The 27,737-nt window shown below is 31.1% G+C and overlaps 2 protein-coding genes and 1 long non-coding RNA gene across 4 annotated transcripts in view; 2 read left to right on the forward strand and 1 right to left on the reverse strand.

The window, feature by feature from the left end:
• LOC149483868 (uncharacterized) overlaps positions 1–27,737 on the forward strand; it is an 85,260-nt gene that overhangs the window by 18,369 nt on the left and 39,154 nt on the right. The window lies entirely within an intron of this gene.
• Positions 8,900–10,349, forward strand: LOC149483869 (uncharacterized). The gene is made up of 3 exons (XR_016316443.1): positions 8,900–9,446; positions 9,555–9,634; positions 9,709–10,349. It is a non-coding gene; the product is annotated as an uncharacterized LOC149483869 (long non-coding RNA).
• Positions 17,560–18,879, reverse strand: LOC149483870 (uncharacterized). The gene has a single exon (XM_089702028.1). It carries the CDS (start codon positions 18,856–18,858, stop codon positions 17,560–17,562), a length of 1,299 nt encoding a protein of 432 aa, XP_089558154.1. The 5' UTR covers positions 18,859–18,879.

The following is a 27,737-nucleotide window of genomic DNA, read 5'->3' on the forward strand; positions in this document are numbered from 1 at the left end:
GATTTGAAAAATTATTTCACCATTCGAAGCAAAAATTATACCTACCTGATGAACATAGGCTACTTTTTATAACGGGAAAATACTTCATTCTTAATGGGAATCGATGTCGAAATATTTAATTTTAGGCGCATAAAGAAAAAAAACGCAAAGGATCATTCAAAACCTTTTCTACGGTTTAAATCTCAAAACTTTTTGGTTAATACTTCATATAAAGGTAATCTGATAGGATTATTTAGAAAATAAAACAAGATGACGTAGGTAGGTATTTAACTTTAGTTTCGATTTATTATCATTATGATGATTTCTTGATATTCTTAACGACGCGGTTGGCGCAGAGGTAAAGTAACTGCCTACTGTGCTGACGGTCGCGGGTTCGATCCCCGGTCAGGGCAAATATTTGTGTGATGAACTTGATTATTTGTTTTTGGGTCTGGGTGTTATCTATATATGTATTTATAAAATATTAAATTATATTTATCGTCGTCTAGTACCCACAACATAAGCCTTAATTGAGATTACTGTGGGACTAGGTCGATTTGTGTAATATTGTCCTTTAATATTTATTTATAATTTATATACTTATAATTAAATGTGACTAGAAATAATATACTTACTACGGTTTAAGTATAGGTTGTATTATGTATATTATTTTGTAATGAGATCTTGCAATCAAATATTCACACAATCTCGCAAGTTTTCCGACAATTCATTTTTCGTATGAAAACGATCAATACACTAGGTACCTACCTAATATAAGCCGCTACAGGAACGCAGTTAGTAATAATTAATAACGGCTTTAACCCATTTACAATATTTTTTATAGGTACTGCAAAGGCAATGAGGTTATGTATTAAAAACGTAGTATATTATTATTAGTCTGTGGTCTGTGATATTATTATTAGTCTGTGTTAAAAACGTGAAAAGTAACGTAAAAACGTCTTAGTGCCATCTAGTATTCGTTTAGCATCGCCAAATCGGAGGAGAATAACTTGTTTATAGTAGTTTCATGAGATGGCGTTGTTTTGAATATAAACTTTTCTGTAAAATTAGTTAAAATCGAGTGAAAATTAAATTAAATAGGTAGGTTCCATTTACAAAAGTATGTAAAAAATTATAAAAAGCAATGAAATTGCAATTAAATCTAATTTTATTTTTTGCTGGTTAAAATGATACACTTAGCGGCATCTATTGGTAGACGGATGGCATTAATCGTCTTTTGTATGTAGTGAACCAGACATGGTGCTACTATTACAAAGTAAAATAAGCTGTTAGCTTTCAAATTGTAAAGTGTAAAACTATAGGTCTATGCAGCCTCAATCGAATTTTCGATTCGTTCTACATAACCAATTACTAAGTACTTATAAAGTCTGAATTTGGAGAGTCGGGCTTGAATAGAACCTTATCAATTATACGCCTAGATTTTATCAAACTACTACTTATAGCTAATATATGCTCGTGTTTTCGAACTAGAATTTTAGTTGGAAAAACATAAGTATGCATTAGTATTGATTATCTAGAATTCATTTGATGTTTATATGGATATAACCAGACTCATGATATAGATAAAAAATAATTCGAGTTTAATATGGGGCTGAAAGGTCAAGTATAAACTTGTAGTTAGGTATCGGAATTGGCGCTATTTGGAAATTTTAACATAAAAACTATTCAAATCAACAATTTATGTATACTAACAGCTTCATAAAAATAATGAATAAGTTATCGTTTAGCATCACTTCGAAGACTGTAAATTAATTATTCACAATTTTTAACACCTCGTTGATATTTTAATGTTACGTTTCGTGCAGAAGTCGTAAACTAAATTGAGTTTATGTCGAAATGCTTTACTTTTAAATGATATCGAATGTTCGTAGAATTGCGAACGCGTTTTTAACTGTTTTTAACCTAGAGGTACATTTAAGTTGAAAAGGTTAGGTCAGTCTCAAAGACAGGAAATTAGTTCAATTAATGTGTAGTTAAAAACGTAGGATGAGCTTTTTATCGAGAACGGAAGTATGATTCAATCTATATATTTTTCTATTCTACTACTTACAGCAGCAATAATCTATAATTTGATACATTATTGCAGTTAATTACTTAATTATGGGTAGGCTCTGTTCTTCATCATTTCCCTACAAAAACATAATATGAAACGTTTATGAATTTTATCGCACATTATCTACGTATTATTACGTTACGTGCGTTACGTATTACATTTATGAATTTTATTGTATAATGGTCATGGAAACTTTTCATTTGAGAGTTTCACCCTTTTGCAAGAGCCTTTGCGAGGTTAAAGGAATTGTAGGAAGGAAGAGGAGGTGGGTAGCTTGGAATCCTTGCTTCCGACTGTCTCGCGAAAATCCTTTTGTTTTTTCAACGTTTTAGCGTATTATATTTTATGAGATTTTAAATGGGATATCTACTCGTACGTATAAACATAGTACCTATGCGAAATCATTGAAGCCCAAATTGTTTCCGATTCAACGCTATTTACATAGAATCAACACGAAAATAAATATTTATAAGCGGATAGAGCCATCCAGAACCGTCTAGAATTGATGCAATAAATATTACACAAATGTCAATTATAACAATTTCCACAGACTATAATATAATTAAATTATGAGTAGCCTTGATCATCCGTGAGAAGGTTACCTATGGGCTATGACCAGACTTAGAACTTAGGGTTCATAACATTTTATGGTCAACTATTTAATATAGGTAAACCAGAATCTCATGGCAATTTGGGCAATCAAAATTTTGAGTGTGCAACCCTAGGGAAAATGGACTGAACGATCTTGATACTGTGTATTTTTTATTTTATCCTCAATATCTTTAGTCACATTACACAAGTGGATAATACTGTATTTAATAATGAGATATCCACGTATTATTATGTAGGTACTTATTACATGTATAATATACATATTACTTTTCTAAAGGTAATACATAATATGTATTATGTATTTACACATACCTATATTTGAATATATATAATTATGGCATGTGAAAATATGGATGTAATGATTATGCAGATCAAAACTTATTTACTACATATATTAAACGATTGTTTATAATTTTTTATAAAATAAAACAATAATAAAATAAAATCATGTTTATTTTCGTAAGTATTAACACATTATAAAATTGACTTGTACACCTTGGACTTGACAAATAGCCGAATTGGAAACTCCTGTAATAAGTTTTTATAAAATTATATTTTAATCAACAAACAATATTATAGTTACCTATTTATAACATTTTTAATTTAAAGTATCAAAACGGGTAAGTCCAACTTATCAATAAAATCTTTCATGCGCCTTAAAATTGAAAATTGTGATGTGTTTGACCCTTCTTCATCGAATATTTTCCTATACACATTGTAAACAACACCTCTTGCTTGTGATCGCAGCGGTTTTATCAACATTTCGAAGATTTTGAAGACAAAATCCTAAAAATTTATCATCAACACAAATAATTTGACAACCAATTTGATAGTTGTCAAATAAAGTTGCCACATGAAAATCTTTTATTTTTTAAATATAAATATGCCATCAGATTCTGGTAGACCTATAATAAACATTCTAGAAATCACTATTTTAATGTGGCTTATTTTTTATCGACTAATAATAATTAAAAGTGATATGTTCAACGATTCTGTTTAATCAAAAACATAAAATATTAAAATTTACTCGATAAAAAAAAATCACCAAGTTAGCTCTAATTTTCACACTTTTACGTTTTCTACTTGACATGGTAATACTTATTATGATTTTTTTTTCATAAACAATTATATTAAAACATTTGCAAGATATTTGTCAGAGCATTTTGTGTAATTACTTTTAGTTTTGGTTTTATCTGCGATAAACCACTTTTGGCGCTCTTTTTTTCTCGAGATAAACGTTTGACTTTGGGCGTATTCAGAAAGAAAGCTTGAAACTTATAAGCGCTTATCGGCGCTTGGTCACGATAAAAGTGGTTTATCGCAGATAAAACCAAAACTAAAAGTAATTAAACAAAATGCTCTGACAAATATCTTGCAAATGTTTTAATATAATTGTTTATGAAAAAAAAATCATAATAAGTACATATTACCATGTCAAGTAGAAAACGTAAAAGTGTGAAAATTAGAGCTAACTTGGTGATTTTTTTTTATCAAGTAAATTTTAATATTTTATGTTTTTGATTAAACAGAATCGTTGAACATATCATCTAGTTTGATATATATTTTATTTTTTAGATTTGGTCTTGCATATTACACGTATCATCTAATAGAAGATTGGTTATTTTGCTTTATGCGCCCCCTTAACTGATTTATAATCATTATACTTAGTACCTAATACCTATTAGGTAAATTTTAAACATGTAGATATTTTACATTTTAATATCCTAGTTGTCTAGTTCATAAAAATACCAAAAAGTTGCCATGAAAAATATTTGATGGTCCATGATAAAAAAGACTTAGTATTGTAAATTTTTTTAAGAAATTTAGAAAAAATTTACTGTATGTATACAGTTTAGAAATTAAAAAAAAAATTAAACACACTACAGCGAGTACATTTATTTATATTTATTTTCTTATTTGTTATTTGATATATTATTATTTAAATGGTACAATAAATGGTGACTCAAGCTTATTGAAACGATTTTGTGATCTGTAATCAATAGATTGCGAGCAAGGAAGAAATACTGTGATTATTTACTAGAAACTAGTAATTCCGAGGCACACGTATAATCAGATATGAATGCATATTTCAAATATTACAAAATAAATTCATATTGTAGCCATTGTTTAGGTACCTTCTGCATAAGTAAGTGTAAGTTAAAAAGTAAGTAAGTGTACCTAAGCTTCTCATGTATTTTCTGACTGTGATACTGACCATGGGTGGAGTGGATTTCTTATTAAATTTATTTAATTACTTAAACTGTTATGAAGTCAGTTAAAAATGTAAAGGCAAATTAAATTTCGCTTGAACAAATTTCAAAATAGGAAGCGATTGTGTAAAGAGATAGGTAAGAACATTGCGTGCATATAACTGAAGATTTGTGAGAGATAAAACCACTATTTGGTGAACAAATGGCTGGGTAGGAATATTGATTAGTTAAATGTAATGTGAGTGAATGGTATCGCCTGTTTTTGCAATAAACTGGACAATAAATACATATTTCTAGAAATTTAAGACAAAGCCACCTGCAGGTATCTCACTCCAAAATTGCAGTACTAATGTACATATTATACACATATCTTTATCTATTAATAATACAAAGCTGAAGAGTTTGCTTGTTTGTTTTAACTTTTAACGCGCTTATCTCAGGAACTACTGAACCGGTTACAAAAAATTTCGCAGCGCGTGCGGACCGCAAGAAAGTACAAATCAGTATTTAATTTTTAATGTTTTACACATAAAGCTAAAACACAACTCGAACTTATAAAAGAAACCTATTTTCATTTCATACCATATCTCATCTCATATACCTTAAAGCAAAGTGTAGGTACCATGTAGGTACTAGGTACAAAGGGTACACTCGTTTGTTAAATCTCTATATTTCTATCAACAAAACAGTCACCTATCGGAAAATGTCGTCATTAATTTCACAAATCAGTAACAAGGAAGAATGTTCCATTTCGATCTCAGACCATATCCATGCGTTTGCGCAACGTTGTTAACTGGAGCGCGGTCCGGATTTCGTCCTTTCACCACCACTTTATGGAGATTACCTATATTTAATTAAACTGCAATTAGCCTGTGCAAGTTTGCATCAATGTTGGCTAAACATTAAAGTGTTTTAAACAATTTGTAAGTGTATCATAACAAGCTTTTATTTGTGGGGCTATTTTTCGACCAAAAGTCCAAGATTCAATTAAATGCTTAGGTATAATTTACGTTCAAAAATCTAGATAGAGTCTATATACTAGGATTTGTAAGTATTTCAAACTCATTATTTACCTATATATTTGCCTACTTACACTTAGGGGCCGTTCAAGTATTACGTGAGCAGATTTCTTACCATTTTTTACCCCCCCGCCCCCCTTGTCATCAAAAGTAAGCAAAGCACTTACCCCCTCCCCCTATGCTTACGTAAACATTTTTAGTAATAAATGTTTTTTTTATATTGTTATTTTTAAAATAGGAAAATTCATGAAAATATTAGGTTTAACTGATACATATAGAGTAAATGACAAAAAAATATAATCAGAAATAAAGAACATAACTAACATAAAGAATATTTTCGGAACACATTAACAGTCTTCAGTCCAAACCTGAATCCATGATTCTAAGTTATCGATGACATTGCATTGCTGCTCATTGTTGTGAGTCTGCTCACTTTCATCCGATTTTGGAATGTCTACGTCACTCTCATCGAGCCATTCAACATCTTGGTGCTCTAAATTTTGAATAATGCACATCAGTTCATCAAATAATTAAAACGTTAAACTTTGGCTGATTGCATCAACATAAACACAAATATGATAACTTTCAATGCTTACAAGTTACAATACGTTTAGAATCCAAACAAAACAATACTGATAGATGCGCACATGCAGCCGGCCGGCACGAGAGTGAATTATTAGACAAGTGAATAGCGCGCGGTAATTCCCCTAATCAGTTCTCAAAGCGAGTGCCTACGCATATGTATTATTTGCGAGAATCCCCGAAAAAACTTAAATAACTAACAATGACGTAATCATCATCTAGACCCCCCCACCCCCCATGTCATCCAAAATAAGCAAAACAGGCACCCCCCCACCCCCCCTTGGTGCTTACGTAATACTTGAACGGCCCCTTATTTGTTTTTTGGGGAGGAATATTAAAATAATTGATCACCGTAATTAGGTAGTACCTACTTGTTGTTTTTGTAATATAGTTTTACTTACAATATGAACGAAGCGCCAACATAACATCAATTATGTATTCATTTTCAAAAGGGCCACTTCGTGTTATGACAAGATGCTTGTATTAATGTGAAGGGCCCTCACAGTGACATGTGAATTAAAGGCCGAGAGACCACTGGTCATTGGATTAAATATTAAGTATACTTAATAGATTGTTGTGTTACCATGTAACAAATAGTTAGGAACATAGAACATGGGATATAGTTTTTGTTTTCTCTCTTTTTCTCCTATTAATGTTCTTGAAGGACATTTATTAACGTGTCCTATTAAATAAGAATTATCTTTATTTCAACATCTATATAAATCATCTAACTTTAAATACACGACTCGGCTAGAGTGCATTTCAAGTTGTAGCGCCATTTTCGCATACTTTTCGTTTTCGCATGTTGCCTATTTTCCTTGGATTTTGAACCCATATGGACAGGTTATATTTAACAAAAAACTCCATATCTATCAACCTGTATGTCAAAATTTACCGGAATGTGTTTAGACATCCGAAACATAATTATAAATTACAAGCGGTCCGCCCCGGCTTCGCCCGTGGTGCATATGAAAAATAGATGTTGGCCGATTCTCAGACTTACCCGATATGCACAGAAAATTTCATGAGAATCGGTCCACCCGTTTCGGAGGAGTATGCAGACTAACATTGTGACACGAGAATTTTATATATAATAAGATAAGAAGATTAATTTCGTGTTTATTATTCCTAGGGAGTAGGGATTTACCTATAAGTCGTTCAGTTACTAGCTGTATTATATTATTTTTATTTAAATTATATAATCTGTTCGAACCGTAAAATATCAAACTATTCACGGTCTGAGGAAATGACATTAATTTTTATATGCTCGCGGTGTCTAGGGAAATATAAGTTTAATTCCAAAGGCGAGACAGATTCGGAGAGTGCATAGCGCTGTATTTTGTTCCAGTGAAATATAAAGACATTTTTATGAATTTTGCGGATAAAATTTATTTCAAAGCTCAATTTTGATATTTTAAATGTAATATAGAATTACATATTTATACCAAAATGTTGAAATTGAGCTGTTAAATCACAAAATATGTAAATTAAAACAAATACCTATTTGTAACTTTGTTACCTACTTCCTTCATATATCGTAATTCTCTTTTTCGAGATTTTTCCACAAACTGCGTTATTCAGGGCGTAACGAATGTACTATTTGGGACATAAAATATTAAATAATCATAAACAAGACGATGCAGTAACATTGTGCGATATAATTTGCATATACTTACATCAGCATTAACATAATAACACATAATACCATTATAATACATGGTCCACTTTCTTGCAACAATAGGCGAGGCTGAAATTGAATTAAATTAGTGTTGCATATAAATTCACTAGACAAAACATGTCGTGGGTTATGTGCTTTATAATTATGGCATTAGGTATACTATTTTTGTGAATTAATAGAGTGCTTACAATATACAGGTACTGTTTAACATAAGGTGTGAACAACAATACCTACATACCTACTTTTAGCTGTGCTCCGCGGTTTTACCCGTATTGCTCAGCTCCTGTAGGCCTTAGTGAGATGATATATAGCCTATAGCCTAAAGAATTTTTCAAATCGGACCAGCAGTTCCCGAAATTACCGCGTTCAAACAAACAAATAAACTCTTCAGCTTTATAATAATTTAAAAGCGTTATAGATTATAGTCATATTATATTTGCTTATTAAATACACGCTACATATATATACCTGACACTTCCGGAGGGTTATCTGGTAACTATTCCTACAAAAACATTACACCATTCCATTCTACGAAAAAATTCAAACCTTTTAATAATATGTAGTTTGCAATCCTTGTATGTACGTATATTTCCATGACGGCACATGCCTGCACGCAGAAATTTGCTTTTGAAATATTTAACAAGCAATACTTGATCCATTAATCAAATCTGAGGATATTATACATTACGCATGCTCTGTGAACTTTGTTGGTGATTAAGGTGATGAATTAATTTTTCTAACATTTACGGCCCTTTTCAAACCTTCGTAATTTTTATATTATTAAAGTTGTCGTGATGAAAATTCTTGACAAGTTAGTTCAATAGTAACACAATACGTCTACCGTTTTAGAAACATGATTCCATGATATTTTCTCGATAGAAAAAAAATACAAAGTTATCATTGTTATTTTTTTTTAATCTCTGGCATCTTCAAAATAACAAACGTAAAGTTACGACTTTTTGGATATTAACTATAAAATATACAACCTATACGTCTACCGTGTTAGAATTTTGAAATATGCGATGGTTTTGAAATAAACAAGAAATACTTGAAATTAGCGCGCGACCAGCCAATATAGCGAGAGCCGCCCTGTACCTTCCTACCCCGATCGCTGCACGAGTCATTCCCGCTACGGCCGTCACACGGGGAACTTGTGTCGCTCGCGCAATCGTAAAAAAGGGTGACAACACGATAAGACAAAATGAGACAAATGGGGACAATAAAGAAAATAAGAAGAAGAAACATAAAGGTTGGAGGAAAAAGAATGCTTACAATTGGAACAAATTAATGAAGTAAGTTAGTTTTATTTTAAATTTGATGATAATTGTATTATAGACGATGTTTGATATGTACCCCTGTTTTAAGTACATAATGAATGTGTAAGATTTTTTCATTTATAGCATAAATAATCTGTTCAGAAATCCGGAATCCAGAAGGAAAATAAACCCACTGATTGTTCACAATGTGAATCCACTCCTTCGTAAGTACCTTTATTCAGTCAAAAATGTATGTTATCAAAGCTCTACTGGTTTTATCGCATGATTCCATTTTTAGCAAAAAGCAACAAAGTGCAAAGAAATAAAAAATCATGGTGAACTTAGTGGAAGTATGGCGGACATAATATGGAACAGGAGCTCATTGGAGTAGTATTATATTTAAAAAAAATACGAAATAATTTCAAGAATTACATTTCTTAGAAGGTGGTAGATAAGTATGTTGTATAAAGAATTTGATGTTGATATTTATTTCATTTATACTTACTACACCTGTGCGGGAAATTGCTTAGTTATAAAACAGGTTTATAATTTATATTCATATTTACATAGTAATGTGAGTTTTCATTTCTAAAAATTTTGTGTAAGTATATTAAATTGAGTTCCTGGGTGATCTGGAAACACAATTGGGCCCGGAAGATGGCGCTGCAGTCACTCCTCCTAATGACATGAACCGATTTGGATGAATATTTGTGTGCACATTTCATTGTTGTGGGATGATTGGTTGATTCGCTTTCACATTAGCTAATATTATGTATTTTTGTTGTTAGAAAGTAAACTTAATTTAATGTTTATAATACATTATTATTGGTATAAATAAGCCAGTGTTCGTCTCACATTGCTGTACCTGCCTACCTACCCTACCAGGGCCTAACTTTGTTCTGGCTATTTTATTTTCATTATTTGTAATGAATAATTACAATTATAATAGAGTGCATAAAATAAATACATGCGTCAATATATTTTGTGTTTTTTTTAAACAATTTTTTTATTTAAAATAATATCATTCCGACTTTCAGAAATATTACCTTTCATTTCTGGGCATGACGTAATATCTACGTCAGCATCAAATTCTATCTAAATCCATTCAGTAGTCCGCGTTATTGAGTACCATTTCATTTTTTCAGAGTAACAATATTTTTTGTTATTTTAAAGATTATTTATACTTAACCTGTATTATTTTGTAATAAAGTAAACATTACGAAATAATAATAATTATTAATAATGTCTAAGTAGTTGTTAAAAAGAAGATTATTTGTTTATAAGCAAGAAAATAAAACCAATAAATCAACAATTAAATATAATATGTATAAGAATATTATAACTGTATGACGACTCCATACATGTTTGTCCCGAGTCGGCCAGCGGCAGCGCGGCGAGTTTGCAAGAATGACTTCGCGCACACCCGCGTTCGCGATAGCGAGCTATTAGACTCCGCCCGCCAAGCAGTAGATTTTTTTTTGTGTATCGTCTTAAGGCTTGTAATTATAGAAAGGCTTTTAACGTGTTGTCACATTAAAGTTTTGAGAATGATACAAAGATTCTCAAAGTGCAATTCACGCTTTCTAGCATCTAGGGGAGACCGAGGGGTTTTGAAACAAAGGTGAGTTGAAACAGTCTCGATTTCTCCGAACTTAAAACTGTTAGCGATCTGGCAACGTCTTTTTTAACCAACTCCCGCCACCAGCTATCGCGTCAGTTCATGCCGATGACGTCAGTTGTGCAGTTGTGTAGTTCTGAATGACATGTGCCGAAAATCGTAAAAAGTAAGTATATCATGATTTTTTACGATGCTCGTACTTTAATATTGGTATTGTTTTTTGGGTTGAGTTATTTACGTTTTAAAAACTTATTATCTATTGATTCTTGAAATATACTTGGTAAATTTGATTTCTGTGTATTTACTGCTTGGTCGTGATTTGAATAAAAATTGGGAGGTTTTTTCTCACCGAGGTGATTTGAAACAGACTGTTTCAACTCTCCTTGTTTTCAATTTAATATCTGATTATAGCTAAAAAGTACGAAGATTATCGGATTTTATTGTTGATTTAATGTGTTTATTTGTTTAAGCATGCCTACTGGATGAACTAAAGCAAGAATAAGTTTAAAACCAGGCTGTAAAACTAAAAAGGTTAAGGTTGTCAAGAAACGAAGATAGTGATGAAGAAGAAGAGGAATCCTACTGTATTTGCTGTATGGAATCATATTCAAATAACAGATCCAAAGAAAAGTGGGCTCAATGTTTGAAATGCCAATTGTGGGCTCATGAATGATGAAACTTGTGCTGGTGGAGAACTTTGTCTTTGACATTTTGTAGATTATTGTTCCTTAAATAGTTTATAGTAGGTACTGATTGTAATACATACTTAAAAAACGACTGATTATTAACTATTTTATGTCAAAGATTTAATTTTATAAAAATGTAAAACATTTTGTTGATTTGACTGATTATAATTGATGTTACGCATGTTAATTTTTTGTTATTTAGGTGTTTATTATTTGTATTAGACCTACTTGACTGAAATGTCATTAAAATATTACTTATAAAAGTCGTTGATTACTTGAAAATATAAGCTTTAATTAAAACCTTTGAATTAAATCATCATTTTTATTTTGCAGCTCCAATTACTCCCCAAAATCATTATGTTTCAACTCTCCTCGACCTCTGTTTCATCTTACCTCGGTATGAGGGGAATTGAAACATGTTGACTTGTTACGATTAAGTCAATTTTTAACCACCATCTTTAACGCTTACCGTTTATTTATGCTAACCATTCGGAAGTGTATAGAATAACCTATCGATTGATACCAGTACCATAAGATTTCTGATAATAGTATGAGTTATATCAAACAAAACGTGAAAATTGTTTCAACTCCCCTCGGTCTCCCCTATTTGTCTGCGATTAAAAGCTTTTTTTGATAAACCTATTAAAGATATTGCAGTGTTAATTGAATTTTTATCTTTACATTTAGTATTGTATTTAAACAAATGAAAATAATTTGGAAAATCCAAAAGTGCACGCCTCATAATTTTTTTTTAATAAATATTTATTAATTATTATTTTTGTTTATTTAATAACAATTAAACCACATTGAATCAGACCCTGAAAAATGAAAGGGTTCTATTCCTGAGCATACTCAAGCGTAAGAGAAAAAAAAAGACTCGATTAGTAAAGTATTTCGGTCGCTATCGTGTTAATAAAACCGGCCAAGTGCGAGTCGGGCTCGCGCACAAAGGGTTCCGTAGCAGCAAATATAATAAATTACAGTTAAATCAACCTATCTCAAAAACTATAAGAGATACTTTGATCAAACCAAAAATCGTTGAAAGAGTTAATTAGCATGCATCACCTCTATTTTTTTTAGAATTTTATACCCCGTAGTTATAAAAATAGAGGGGGGGGGACATACTTTTTACGACTTTGAGAGCTGATATCTCAAAAACCGTTCACTTTAAGAAAAATGTTTTTTAGAAAACTTTATATCATTTTAAAAGACCTTTCCATTGATACCCCACACGGGTATGTACATCGAAAAAAAAAATTTCATCCCTCAGTTACATGTATGGGGGGCCCCACCCCCAATTCTTTTTTTTACTATTTAGTGTCATATTTTTGTAGCGGTTCATACAACACATATTCCCATCAAATTTCATCACTGTAGTACTTATAGTTTCTGAGTAAATCGGCTGTGACAGACGGACAGACGGACAGACGGACAGACGGACATGACGAAACTATAAGGGTTCCGTTTTTGCCATTTTGGCTACGGAACCCTAACAAGAAAAAGGATCCGCACATACAGACACACGGACGTCCAAGACAGAACTTTTTTAAACTGTTTTTTAACTAGTTTAAATAACAAAAATGACATCAAAAATATCATGAACGTTAAAAATAGTGTTTTTTCTTAATATGTGTGTGTATGTATTATCTTACAAGTGCAATGTATGATACATAAAGACATTTTAAGTTTGAAAAATCAGATGTTTTGCGCGAAGTGACAGTAGTACCCACCTCAACGCTTCGCTTATGAGGCGTGCAAAATCATTGACCAGTCGTCCTCCGTTTTCGCAAACTCTTGAAAATGTTTTCGATTCAGTTCTTTATTCCAAAGACTAGACAATAAACAGATACAGTTTTGAAACAATAAAAGATAGAACCATAATTGTTTTTGTAGTAGAAACGATGTCCCAAATACCAAGACACAGATAATATAAGACTAGACCAAGATATTACCTACGTCTTACATATAAGAATTTAGAAGACATTGTATAACTATCGTCACGTAGATCGGCCGTATCATTGATGTATGTAAAACGATGTAAATATGTAGCTTAATTTCACAAGATGAGAAATAAAGGCTTTCTTGATTTACGAAAGTCCAAGTAAATGGATTTGCAGGCTTAAATAGTAAATTTTCACTTAGTTGCTCAGATGAAAAGCTAAGAGTCAATTGTAACTTTAATTCTATCCGATCATGGTATCTTTAAATGGACCTAAGTATTTAATTTTTTTTTTCTATTTGAGAGGAAAAAATAACTTGGTTTGAAGCGAAAGGTGTAATCTTTAATCATGATAAATAAGTTTTCAATTAGAATTTTATAAGCCAATCTAACGCAATTGTAACTCAATTGGTTTACAAATGTAATTCCGACTGAAGGAAATAAATAATTTTTTAATGTATGGCATCTCATATAACAGCCAGCAATGCCAATATTAAGCTGCATTGATTAAGGCGTGCCACTTCAATTTGAGCAAAAAATACATTCCAATGTGTCGGAGAAATGAGTTGCATAAGTTTTACGAGTCGCACTACTACATTCTCCATGTTTTTAAATTATATTACTATCTGCTTAATATTATTATAATATTTAGTATATTAAATTTCTTGTGCGTTTCCACAACCACGTTTTTACATAGTAAAATCATGTAAAACTCTATTTTTACTATGTGTAATTGTGTTTTTATGTCGATTCCAGTATTTGTAGGAAAGTGTTATTATGTCTTCACAGTTTAAGTTCGTTGGTGCAATTATTATGGAATATGTATGGTATTTCCAAAAATATGGATTCACTCGTAATTTATGCTGATTCATGAATGTCATTACAATAATTAACCTTAATCCAAAATTGTTATTCAAATTAACATCTTTTATGACGAGGTAGGCACATAATAGTAAATTGGTCTAAGTTCATAAGCAGGTACTTAAAAGTACATATATGTATGTCAATATAGTACCTATAAGTAATTCTATGTCCAGGTTGCCTGAAAAATATTTATTTTACTGTTTTCTAAATCTCTCTCTACAAATTATCATGTTATTGTTTGTGTTGTGTTTATTGTTGTACAATAACAATTAAGTATTTTTCATTCATCCTTTCACACACTAATGTGAAGCATTGTACTGGACCAATAACTATATATTTAATGATTATCTATATTCAAGGCTGTTTATCAGTGTTCTCTGATGATTTAATTCTACGTGTAACAAATCACTTTCTCTATAAAAACCGGACTTGATCTAATAACTATAAGCAGGTACATATACATCATATTCTGACTACTTCACTTTCATCAGCGAACATTTGGAAGTTATTATCAGAAATACATACTTACCTATTATTATGCCAGAGACTCAGAACAGTTTATTCTTTTGAATATTCATTAAACATAATATACCTTATTTATCACTTTCCTATTCTTGTTTTGTCTTTTAAATACGGCACACATTTGCTCGATAATTTGTTAAGGAATTTTAAAACCTGTTAGTTAACTTATTTTTTAACAAATTACCTAAAATCTTATCAAGAGGCATCTATCAAAGCAACAGAAGGACGTTTAAATGTTAACTTTGATTGAATACAGGCTTAATAAGAAGTGATATCCGGATTTGTTAATCTTAAAAACATTACATACCACTATTACTCCAGGAAATACATCCAAATACCAATTCAATTAAATAATTTGATAAACAGGCCATTAAAATATCTCTATTGATAATCATTATAAACAAGTTAAATGTCTTAGGCCTACGAAATCATATTTTAGGTAATTCTTTCATCAGTGGTAACAATTAAAAAAAATTAAAGGTGTGACGTACAATTTTATTTATTTGTAGTTGAAAATTGAGAGAAATAAAACAATATAGTTTTCCTATTTCCTCGAACTCTTGGAAATTCCTTAAGCATTTTACCGATATGATATAACTCGATGCTATAATTACTTAACTTATGCAATCGTTTCCATGTACGAATCTTATTTAAATAGAGATACGTCTGATTAAATTTCTGAGATATAAAAAATACCTAATCAAAGGTGTGTGAGTTGTTAGTATGTAGATTCAATACATAGGCCACTTTCACCATCGTTATAATTATAGTGATAAAAAGTTTTGTCCAATAAAAAAGAGAACATACCTATCTGTTTTGTAATGTGGAAATGACAAATCTAAGCATGGACTCACCAAAGCGTATTAGCAAATTCCAAAGTAAGGTGCCTACATATTTGCGCGCTATTTTTTGAGAAATTTTTATATTAGGTATTTAAAAATGTGAATGTGCTTTTTTAGAAAAATCGATTACCTATCAAACGCGTGGCTGACGTATAATTTAGTGTTAAATAGAAAGTTAGGTTGGCGAATGTTGTTGTGATGAAAGATATTTCTTATACCTTAGTATTTTATCGACCAGGATCTTGAATTATGATCCATTGAAATGTTACATTTTTTAGGCCTGACCTTGAGTTTTTTAGAGGACGCAATTTTATTTTTTTGATGTGTAGGGGGGGTCAGTGTGAAGCTAAAACCAAGTTTGTGGGGTCGCCACCCTTGTCCCATGGCCGCCATCTTGAAAATAGCGGTTGAAATGGTTTTAACGATATATCTCTTAAACTATTTATCTGATAATAAAACAATTTTAACATTATTTGTTGCAAATTAAATTCTCTACAACTTTGATTCAGTAACTTTTTGTCGTAGAACTATAAATAAAAAAGTTATAAGCGAAAATGTTCAGAAATTAGAGCTATTTATATTTTTCAATAAAACTTTTTTTTATCATTTTACGAAGAAATGATATAAGTCTATTTTTGTAGATTGTTTTTCGAGGAACAACTTTTATATACAACATTTTTTCATTAAGTCAATAGCTAAGGTTTTACAGCGCTCAGAAGTGAGTACTATTTTTCAGTAGTAACTATACATAATAAATTGGCTATTGGCTCTTTTCCCAGACTCCACAACAATGGAAGCACACTGCAGAACATTTCAGCCCTGCTTTTCGACGTAAAAAAAAACGCACTTCCAGACTCTACCTCCTGGGTTGTGGGGAAAAGATTCAATAATTAATTATTAATAATATTGTAAAATTAATTATTAAAAATATTATTATAACAAAAATAAAATAATTACTGGTGACAAATTATTATTACACACACATAATATATCGTATTCTGTATAGTAAAGAGTACTTAAAATAGTACTCACTTCGGATGGCTGTAAAACCTTAGCTATTTACTTAATGAAAAAATGTTATAAATAAAAGTTGTTCTACGAAAAACAATCTACAAAAATGGTCTGATATAATTTCTTCGTAAACTTATAAAAAAAGTTTTATTGAAAAATATAAACATCTCTAATTTCTGAACATTTTCGCTTATAACTTTTTTGTTTATAGTTCTACGACAAAAAGTTACTGAACCTAAGTTGTAGAGAATTTAATTTGCAACGAATAATGTTAACATTGTTTTATTATCAGATAAATAGTTTAAGAGATATATCGTAAAAACCATTTCAACCGCTATTTTCAAGATGGCGGCCGTGGGACAAGGGTGGCGACCCCACAAACTTAGTGATAGCTTCACACTGACCCCCCCTACACATCAAAAAAATAAAATTGCGTCCTCTAAAAAATGCGACCCCAAATGTAACTTTTCAATGGACCATTAGAGCTTTATACGAAGTAAATGGTGAAATACCTACAATGAAAATGTATCGAATAATGCAATTAGAATCATAATAATATTGTTCTTTAAGTTATTCAATGTAAGCTGTAAATGTCTCAATGAATCAAGAAAACAAGAAAATGCTATTGATAAAATAACATTTAATAAAACAATACATAAAATTAATTTTAAAACTCAGCCGTAAACCCTTTTACTTTATCTTGATATTGTTTATGTTTTTCTTCCAATGTTCTTAAAGCACTTGATGGTCGAAGTCCTCCTCCAATGTTAACCAAAAAACTTATTTCTACTGGTTGGATTTTTGCATTATTTTCCGTACGATCTGTATTGACTCCTTGGTCTCTTGAACTCGATTTACTTCTGGAATTTTCTAATTTAGTATCAACTTTCTTATCTTTATGTCGAACATTGCCTCTAGCAGTTTTACACTTCTTTATATTTTGATCACCTCTATCCTGATTGTCTGATTGTATGTTTATGTTCATTTGGTTATCTTTAATTCTTTTGTTTTGATCTGCTGATCTTGATTTTTGATATATTTTCCTGATAATTGATGTCTTTTGCTGAACCGACTTATTAACGAGGTATGATTTATTTTGATCTTCGTTAGTGCAAGTTTTTTTTTTACCGGAATCGTGACGAGTTGCGGAATTACGACGAGAAGCTGACGCTTGTCTTTCGTGTTTCTTTGTGTTTTCTTCTTCGACAGACTTTTTATAAATCTTTAAACGATTAGCCATTCTCACTTTTTCTGAATACCTCTGCAGGCTTCGTGCTCTTTCTAATCTCGGTCTTATGTTTTCCATGTCAGGACCCAAGCCACCGAGTTTTAAATTTTGTATAGGTTGTGCTGTCGCTCTTCTTGCATGCCTTCGAGGTTGCGATACTTCTGAAACACTCTTTAAATTATTCTCTGCTATATCATCTTGTGATTTGCACTCTAAATCGTCAGTAAATTTAAGTTCTTCATATGATCGATCCAAATAATATGCCATATCTTGATTTATAAGTTTTTCATAATACATCTCATTGTATGCCTCTGTATTATAAAATTCGGTTTCATTGTTGTTGCCCGCATCGTCTATGCTTTCTCTTTCAGTGTCACCTACTTGAGGTGAAGTCGAGCGAATCTCCTCTGTTTGTTCTTTTTTGTTGATGTTGTTGTTACCACTGATTCGCTTGCGAAACATATCTAAATATGTAGTCTTTTTGGACGATTGCAAATATTTATTCAATAAATAACTTTTTGGCTCTTTTGAATTCGATTCTCGCTCATGATTTGGTTTATTTTGCTTATGTTTGTTCAACTTTGGGACTTTCATTAGCACATCATTCTCATAAAAAGGCACTAGGATCGTGTCCATCTTATCATCAGAAATTTGTTCTTTGATTGTTGATTTATTTTTAAAATCATTTTCAAGACTATCTAAAGAAATATCACTACACGAACTCGCAAGTTTATTCATAATTTAGGTATCCTATTTATTTGTTTGTTGTGCACTTCGACTTTTCCATTAAATTTCTTTTGAATAGATGTCACTCTTCAATTTTGACAACGTTATTATAATTAAAAATTTATGAATGAATTGTAAAAAGGTAATATATAATAGTGAAAATAGTATCCTTACTATATTTATTCAATATTATAAATGCGAAAGTAACTCTGTCTGTCTGTCTGTTACTCAATCACGCCTAAACTGCTGAACCAATTTGCATGAAATTTGGTATGGAGATATTTTGATACCCGAGAAAGGACATAGGCTACCTTTTATTGCGAAATATGTACCACGGGCGAAGCCGGGGCGGACCACTAGTTGACAATAATTATACAGGGTGTAATCCACAGGTGTAATCGTTAAGTGTGCACAGGCGATTATTCCGTAAGTATTGCAGATATCAAAAAACTTTAAACTGATATCGAAAGCCCTTTACCTAATGAGTAAAATGACAATAACAACTTTTTATTTTTAAAAATTTATTATCCCATACATTTTGTATTCAAAGCAAATGTTCGAAGTGACGTCCTCGTTTTGGAATACCATTGTATTCCACATCGAGCTCTGTTTACAGTTTCTAAATTAATTTTCATTAAAATTTGCAAAGTAAATTCAGCACAAAACCAAAAAAAAGAACGAAAACATTTCATATTACATGTTGAGGATTGTCAATAGTCATATCTCATACTAAATGTATGGGCGTGTTTGATGTAAAATTTTTGGATATTTCCCGTTTTATTTTTAAAAAGTTATTATTGTCATTTTACTCATTAGGTAAAGGGCTTTCGGTATCAGTTTAAAGTTTTTTGATATCTGCAATAGTTACGGAATAATTGCCTGTGCACACTTAACGATTACACCCTGTATATAAAAATGAAACCCGTTTTCCTTGGTCACGGCATCACGCGTGAACGGGTGGACCGATTTCGATAATTCTTTTTTTATTATATTCCTTGAAGTACGAGAATGGTTCTTATGTAGAGAAAACGTAAATATGCACCACGGGCGAAGCCGGGGCGGATCGCTAGTATTACAATATATAAGATTATATTCGACAAAACAGTAAACAAAATTACGAAACTATTGCAATTACTTAAAACAGTTTAAATTTAACTTAATCACTTAAGATGCAATTTCTTTGGATTTAAAGATGCTATCAACAAATTTGCAAAAGGGGAATCATGCTAAGTTGGAGGGTGAGAAATGTAATTAAATCTTCCGGATATTCGGTCTAAGGATTGTCGGTTCCAATCCGTAAGCCAAGTGTTGGCAAACTTCCAGAACACTCTACGAAACTGCTCGCAACAACTTAATAATATAAACTCAAAATTTAAACGCTGCAAGGAAAACAATAGTTTGCATTCCTACAAAGCAAAAATGCGGAAGTAGGACAATTTAAACAATAGGTACGAATTGAATTTTATCTAAAGTGTATTTGTTTTCAGGACATCTTGTTTTATGGAATGCTTTGAAAGCTTTCAATGCACACAATAGGTCCTTTTTATTGACAAAAATATGGAACATTTTGAACTTATTTCGAAATCCTGTTTTATGGTTCAATGAAAACAATACTGTGAGGGCAGAGGGTATACATAGAAAAATGTTCTCTTTGTGATTATTATGTGATGAATTATTTTGATTATTCAGAAACATTAGATTGAAGACATTGGCATGGCATGTTTTTGCTGCACTTTCTTATAAATTGAAATCCATTACCGGATTATCATTTTTGTAATAATATTAGATACCAATTGCAATTCACATAATTCAAATTGGATACATTTGATCTCAAGAAATATAACAGTTTAATGTTATTTTTAGCTAAGTAGATACAACAATCTGGAATATTAAAAAAAAACCCGGAAATACGCAACAAAATTGGCATTTAGATAAAATATAGTCTAGTCGTTAATCATTAATTAAATGTGTACTAATTATACACAGATCAAGTAAATCATGTGATATATTGGTCTGACGATCATTTGGCATATCGGTAGTCCTTCAAAAAATGTAGATTTTTTAATCAATCTTAATTTAGGTCAACCCATCAAATATCATCAACATATTTGACATAATTATATCACCGAGTGTCTATACATACTAATTGCTTATTAAGTCTACATCTGCTCTATATCCAGTTTTTGAAGACATTTTTTAACATTAAATCTCTTTACGACTATAATATTCAGACGGTTTTATTGACCGTCCTTGGCCAAAAGGCAATTTAAATTTTTCTTTATATCGGCACCAATTAATCAAAATCAGGAATTCATCTAATATGTGTTAATAGGTCAAGTAAGAAATGAATAAACATATTTGGACGATATCGTTTAGCGCCTTATGCATATTATTGATTCGACTGAATTATTTATTATCTACGTAAGTAATGATATAATATCAAAATATTATGTTGTAATAATATTGATTTTATATCATTATCCCTAATATCTCTAATACCTGTGGCTGTAAATTCATTTTTATTATGTATAGGTAATGTTTTAAACGCTAATAGTAGGCATCTAGACTTACGGAACTCATTTCGTTTGCAAGTTCGTCGTTTTTATTTAATCGGTCGTAGTTTACATGGAACAAAGATAAATAAATAATATGACATAATCCATACTAATATTATAAATGCGAAAGTAACTCTGTCTGTCTGTCTGTTACTCAATCACGCCTAAACTACTGAACTAATTTTCATGAAATTTGGTATGGAGATATTTTGATACCCGAGAAAGGACATAGGCTACTTTTTATCCCGGGAAAATGACGCAATCCCGGAAATCTCACGGGAACGGGAACTATGCGGGTTTTTCTTTGACTGCGCGGGCGAAGCCGCGGGCGGAAACCTAGTTAATTAATAAATCCATACGAATATTATAAATGCGAAAGTAATTCTGTCTGTCTGTCTGTCTGTTACTTAATCACGCCTAAACTACTGAACCAATTTGCATGAAATTTGGTATGGAGATATTTAGATACCCGAGAAAGGACATAGGCTACATTTTATTGCGAAATATGTACCACGGGCGAAGCCGGGGCGGACCACTAGTACATTATAAAACTTACAAACGATGTAATTGACTCAGACGTCAGAAACTTTTTTGTTTTAATGGCAAATTATACACGCAATGTTTTATGCGGTTTTGTTGCACTTTCTAAACCTTTTCCTAATAGTGTCATCTATTATTTCCTAATATATAAGTAGCTTCTTTTGTTTTTTAGACACGTATTTATTTCCTAAACCAGTAGGACTAAAAGTAGAAATGAAAACTTTCTGGATCGATTTTTCAAATAGTAGAGCAGATCTAAAACAACAGTCAACAACTATTTTATATTATAAACAATGTATAAGATTGTTCATTACAATAAAATAGGTTCAATACAAAATAGCAATCGAGAATCCGTGTTGCAATAGTATTCTTGTGAGATAACAATCATGTAAGCACGAATTACAAAGGAACTTTACCAAGATGGTCATGATCATGATCTTACTTAGATATCTAATTGATTTGTAACTCTATATATTAATATATATAGAGTTATAATTGATTTGTAACTATATATAATATTTTAAGTTATTTAGTATGACAGAGGATATACGACAATTGACCCTTTGTAATGTACAAAGGAATACAGCAGCAGAACAATAGTGTATTGTGTTAATTTAATGTACCTGCCTATGTATTTTTTTCATATTGTTTACTTAATTAGATCCTAATGCCTTAGTCGTTTTCCATTTTCTTAGTTTTAAAGTTCAAATAGGTACATGCAACAAGTCAATAACTGCGTTAAAAACAACCGACTTCAAACTTGCACTTGCAACATTTACAAATACAGACAAAAATGCTCATAAAAAAAAAACTACTGGGCCTATCCGAATAAAATTTTTATGGGACCAATTCGACACCATCCCGCATCGAACAAAAAAAGAATCACGTAAATCGGTCCAGAAACCACGGAGTAATCGGTGTACATACATAAAAAAAAAAAAAAAAAAAAAAAACATACCGGCCGAATTGATAACCTCCTCCTTTTTTTTGAAGTCGGTTAAAAAGGAGCTGTATTATGTAAAATAATTTTAAAATAAGCAACAGTAGTTACAAATCTCGTTAGTTGTAACTTGCAGCGGTTTCGCCAATCTTGTAGATTGAGATGGTGTAACGTAAAGGTGAACCACGCGTCTTCCTTAAGGAGTGCTCAAGGACTGTCAGGGCCGTATTGAAGGAATGTGACTCCTTACAAGTGGAGGACTTTACTTTATAAATGAATGCTTTGTAGAAATAAATATTAATCTCAAGTTTAGATAATTATTGTAATTTGTAGTAGTCAATTTAATTGTTCGATAAGGATTGCTAAGTAGCCAGCGCCGTGTTATAGGAATGTGACTCCTTAGAAATGGAAGACTAGATGAATAATTTGAAGCGTTTTATACAAATTATCTAGTGGCCAAATGAGGAAAGTTTAATCTTTAAATCGACAGCGAAATTGCATTCAACTCCACCTTGTAGACTAAGGGCGCGTTCCCACCGTGTCGTGACGACAGATAATCGTGTAGTTTTAAGTGTCGTGGCTTATATGTTTAAATGGAGGTGTTCACATTTAGAACGACACAATTTACTGTCGTCTACGACAGTTTTTGCAGTGACGACACTTTGTCGTGACAGTGGGAACGGCAAACATGACAGTCGTAAAACGATAAAAAAATCGTGGACGGCAACTCTATGACGTCCATTGAACTCAGGAGAGTAAACGCACTAGTAATCACCAAGCGAACGCAGAGGCGACTAGATTTGTAGCTTGCTTATGATGTGTAAACGACAAAGCGACTGCCAGGAAACGATAAAATGTCGTCGCGATCCAATGGGAACAGCTAGATACGACAGTCGCTAAACGATAAAAAAATGTTGACGACAAACAATCGTTATAATGGGAACAGGTAGAGACGACAGTCGTCGAACGATAAATTAGTCGTTACGACATAGTGGGAACGCGCCCTTACGTTTACTTAATTCTGTTTTATTACATGTACCTACTATACTTGACTGATAATAGAAAATTACTTAGAATCTATAAATAACGACTAAATTAATTTATTTATTCATGCTCTAAATTATGAAAACTCTTCCCGGTTAGCTTTTATTTATTTAAAAACTAAAGCACTTTAATAGCTGAATAAGGAAATAATTAAAAACATCTAAATGAATAACATTACCACTTGAATTATGCTGAAAATTCTAGTTCAGTGAATTTAGTATTATAATTTGATATGCAAAATTCAAACTTAAATGGTTAATAGAAGAATTCGGACAAAATATTGTCCATTATGATGTCATCGAATCATAAACTGTTTGCATAAAATTTAGATAAATGCCTAATTCATAGAGAAACTAACCAAAATATTCGGTTCGAAAGGTTAAGGATACCTGAGTCTGTATTAGAAACGTTTTAATAAGATTTAACCTAATTTATTGTTAATAATATTAAACTATTCTAGAGCCAATCTAAATTCATTGTTAACTGAATTGTCTTGATATTTCAATGTTAATTGCATATTAGCATACTTCGAATTACTAATCAAAAGTTGCGCATCTTTTTGACAAAAAGCTTGATATACCATCTGTCAAAAATCAATCATAATTTATTATCTAAATTTTATTTCTTATTTTCCTGTGGAGAACGTGATGAAGATGAAGATGACCTCTAATTTATCTACGTAGTACTGTATAATTATTTTTTCAACTATTCTACCAAAGCCAGTTAGAAATTGATAATAATTTTAGTATCAAAAATAATAATTGCTATTAACTAAAGGCTATTAATTAATTAATCCGATAGCTCTTTACACGTATCACAATGCATAAAATGTAGGTATGATTTCGTGTCTGATAGTAGCAAGGTGACTTAAATTAGGATGCCTTCTACAAATGTGGGCCAAGGTGCAGTTCGGTGCCAATTGAAGTGACAAAACTAATGCTTAGTGATACGTGTTCAGTTAATTTGTAACGCAGATTACCAGTATGATCTTTAAAATCATTAACTAATTAAAGTGTGATCTTTGAATATGCACAAGTTATATCTATCCATCCGCATTCATTTCAAACATAACTGTACCTATCTACTAAGTTGACTTGAGTCATTTATATTGGTGACTGAATTTTTAAAATTACTGGTCCGATTTCAAATATCTTAAGCTTTAAATTTTTTGGTCTTTAATTTTTATACCGGCTTGATATTATGGGAAATATATTCTTCGTCTAAATACATATTTAATATTTATTGCAAAGGCATTTGGAAATTGCAAGTAAAATCTATCTTTGCTTTTAGCTCAACAATTTTAATTTTAATTAATACTCTTTAGTATACATGATGTGGCATAAACAAATTTTTCTTTCTTATCTTAAATTACACCAAAATACTTACTCCTATTGTTTTCTCTAAATCTTGATTGCGCAGACAGTGGCAATGTGCATTGACATTGTGCCGAGGTCAAGTAAATGTGCTAACTTTGTTTCTAGGACCTAGGTGATAGATTTTACAGTTTTTGTTTCTTTAAATTATTACTGAAGTAGCTAAGTTTAAATTATTACTAGAATTTAAAATTAGGCTATGTAGGAACCTACTTGGTTTTATAGAACTGGAGATTATCTCTACAATAACAAAGAGCGTGTGTGCCGAGCATACGTGTCAGAAGTAAAACTTCTTTGGCAAGATTCAAAGATACCAAAATCGTCGCCCTTCTCCATGAGTGACGGTATTGCCATGACGTGATCTAGAAAATTTCAATTAAAAAAATCACACATTATTTACAACACCACGTTGCTCACATTAAATATTTACGACTCAGAAATTAATACCTATAATTGCTTATTTTAGTTCAGATTTATTGCCCCAAAAGTAAATCATAGATAATTAATATCAACTATAGGTTAAATATCTATAAATTCACAATAAAACGTAAAAATCATCGCTACTATGCGATTGCAACAGTTATCTATCATCGCATGGCCCAATCTTTTGAAAGCTATTTAAAGTTCAAGTTTAATTGTATCTAGTTAATTTGATTGTGTAATAACCGCGTGTATCATTGTATGGGATCTGTGTGATCTATGACTAATTGACTAGCTAATCACCGCGACTTCACGCATTACGCATGTATATATTGATAAAAAAATTATTCTTTGTTTAATTGATGGTATGTGGATTTGTTGGTGTGTTACATTACAGGCGACTTTTGTCTGCCAAAACTAGTATTTTCCAGTTTTCCACCAGAACAAGATAATTTTGGTCGTAGTTTTTACTCCAACAGGATTTGCAGAACTCTCTTCCTAAAACTTGGGTAGATATAAGATAATCAGATATGCTATATGTACCTATACATATAGACTAACTCTGACGCACCAATCAACAACTTGGTACCATAATTATCTAATATTTAACCTTTTAAATTTTAATACTATAAAATATCGACATATTTATAATCATCATAAAGTAATTACCCACGCCAATTATAAATTCAAACAATCAATCTCTAATTAATAAGAGGCAAAAAAGATGCTGCTGAATTACTCTTGTTTTCGATACGGCTTGATTTTTTTATTATATTTATTGATATTTATTAGCGAATCTCAATCTCATATGCATAATTCTGCGATTAGTTATTAATTCTAATTTAACACAACATATTAATAAGGAAGAGCCAGAAAAATCCATCATAAATTTTTAAGTGCTTGAAAAACGAACTAGATCAACATCTTTGTCAGAATGGTTTTAAATCTGATTATTATTGGAAATAAATAAACCTCAATTGATTTAAACAGACATAATAAATAGGCACTTAATACTATTATCATTTATCTATTACTTTCATTATTTAAAATAAATTTTCTAGCAGCATTTTTTATTTTGTCTAATAGGCAAATATTAAAATGTTATTCCTTAAGATTAATCCGTTCCAATAAAACAAATAGGATATTTTAATCCAATAGAATGTTTAAAAGATAAACGATATTATGTATTTTATAGCTTTAACTTGACCCAGTAACCAAAGCTTTGTTGTTATTTCAATGAATGAATATAATGAATAGATTTGTTCGCTAGACGACTACATAATATGTATAATGAAACATAACCGCCGTAAATATAATGCCTGTTTAACACCTAGAGAAATAGATTCTATTGCATTGAGATTATAAAGCTTATAATTTGAAAGACGTTAAATAAGAGTGCCTTTCGATTAGTGATTTACTTTATTAATTAATGTACTCTATATTAACCTGATAAGTTTTTTTTACTGTGGTAGATTTACAATGACCAAAAGTTGTATATCTTGTCTTTAGTTTAAATATTAGAAAAGGTAATATCCGAAACATTTAAAATTGGTAAAGACTTTTAACTTGCAGAAAAACGGTATTCATTTTAACAACAAATTATCGCGAATTAAACATCGGATTGACGTTGACAGCGTAATTGAGTTGTAAATCGCAACGATGTTTATGTAAATAACTGAAATAAAATAAGAATGCGTCGTTTACAATGTGTAAAATAAGATGTATCATAAATTTTATAAAAGAAGGGATAATGAATGGCTCATTACGATACATGGGCCAGAGTTTTTGGTAACAAGATGTTTTATGTAAAGAAGGAATTATGTTTATTTTTCTATAAAATATTTACTGATACGATAACCATTTTCCATTTCAAATGTTGTAACAAATTAAAAATTTCCCTAAAAATATTTTTGAAAATTATACACCTTGGTCCTCGAGTGTAGGTATATATTTTCAGACTATAATCTAAATTTATATTTTGTTTTTTTTTTATTATGTGTTGAGACATTGATGTTTCTG

The sequence above is a fragment of the Colias philodice genome, chromosome 12, assembly GCF_061535455.1.
Source record: "Colias philodice isolate Cphi_HAF_F1 chromosome 12, ilColPhil1 Martin Lab GWU primary, whole genome shotgun sequence".
In the NCBI taxonomy this organism is placed as follows: domain Eukaryota; kingdom Metazoa; phylum Arthropoda; class Insecta; order Lepidoptera; family Pieridae; genus Colias; species Colias philodice.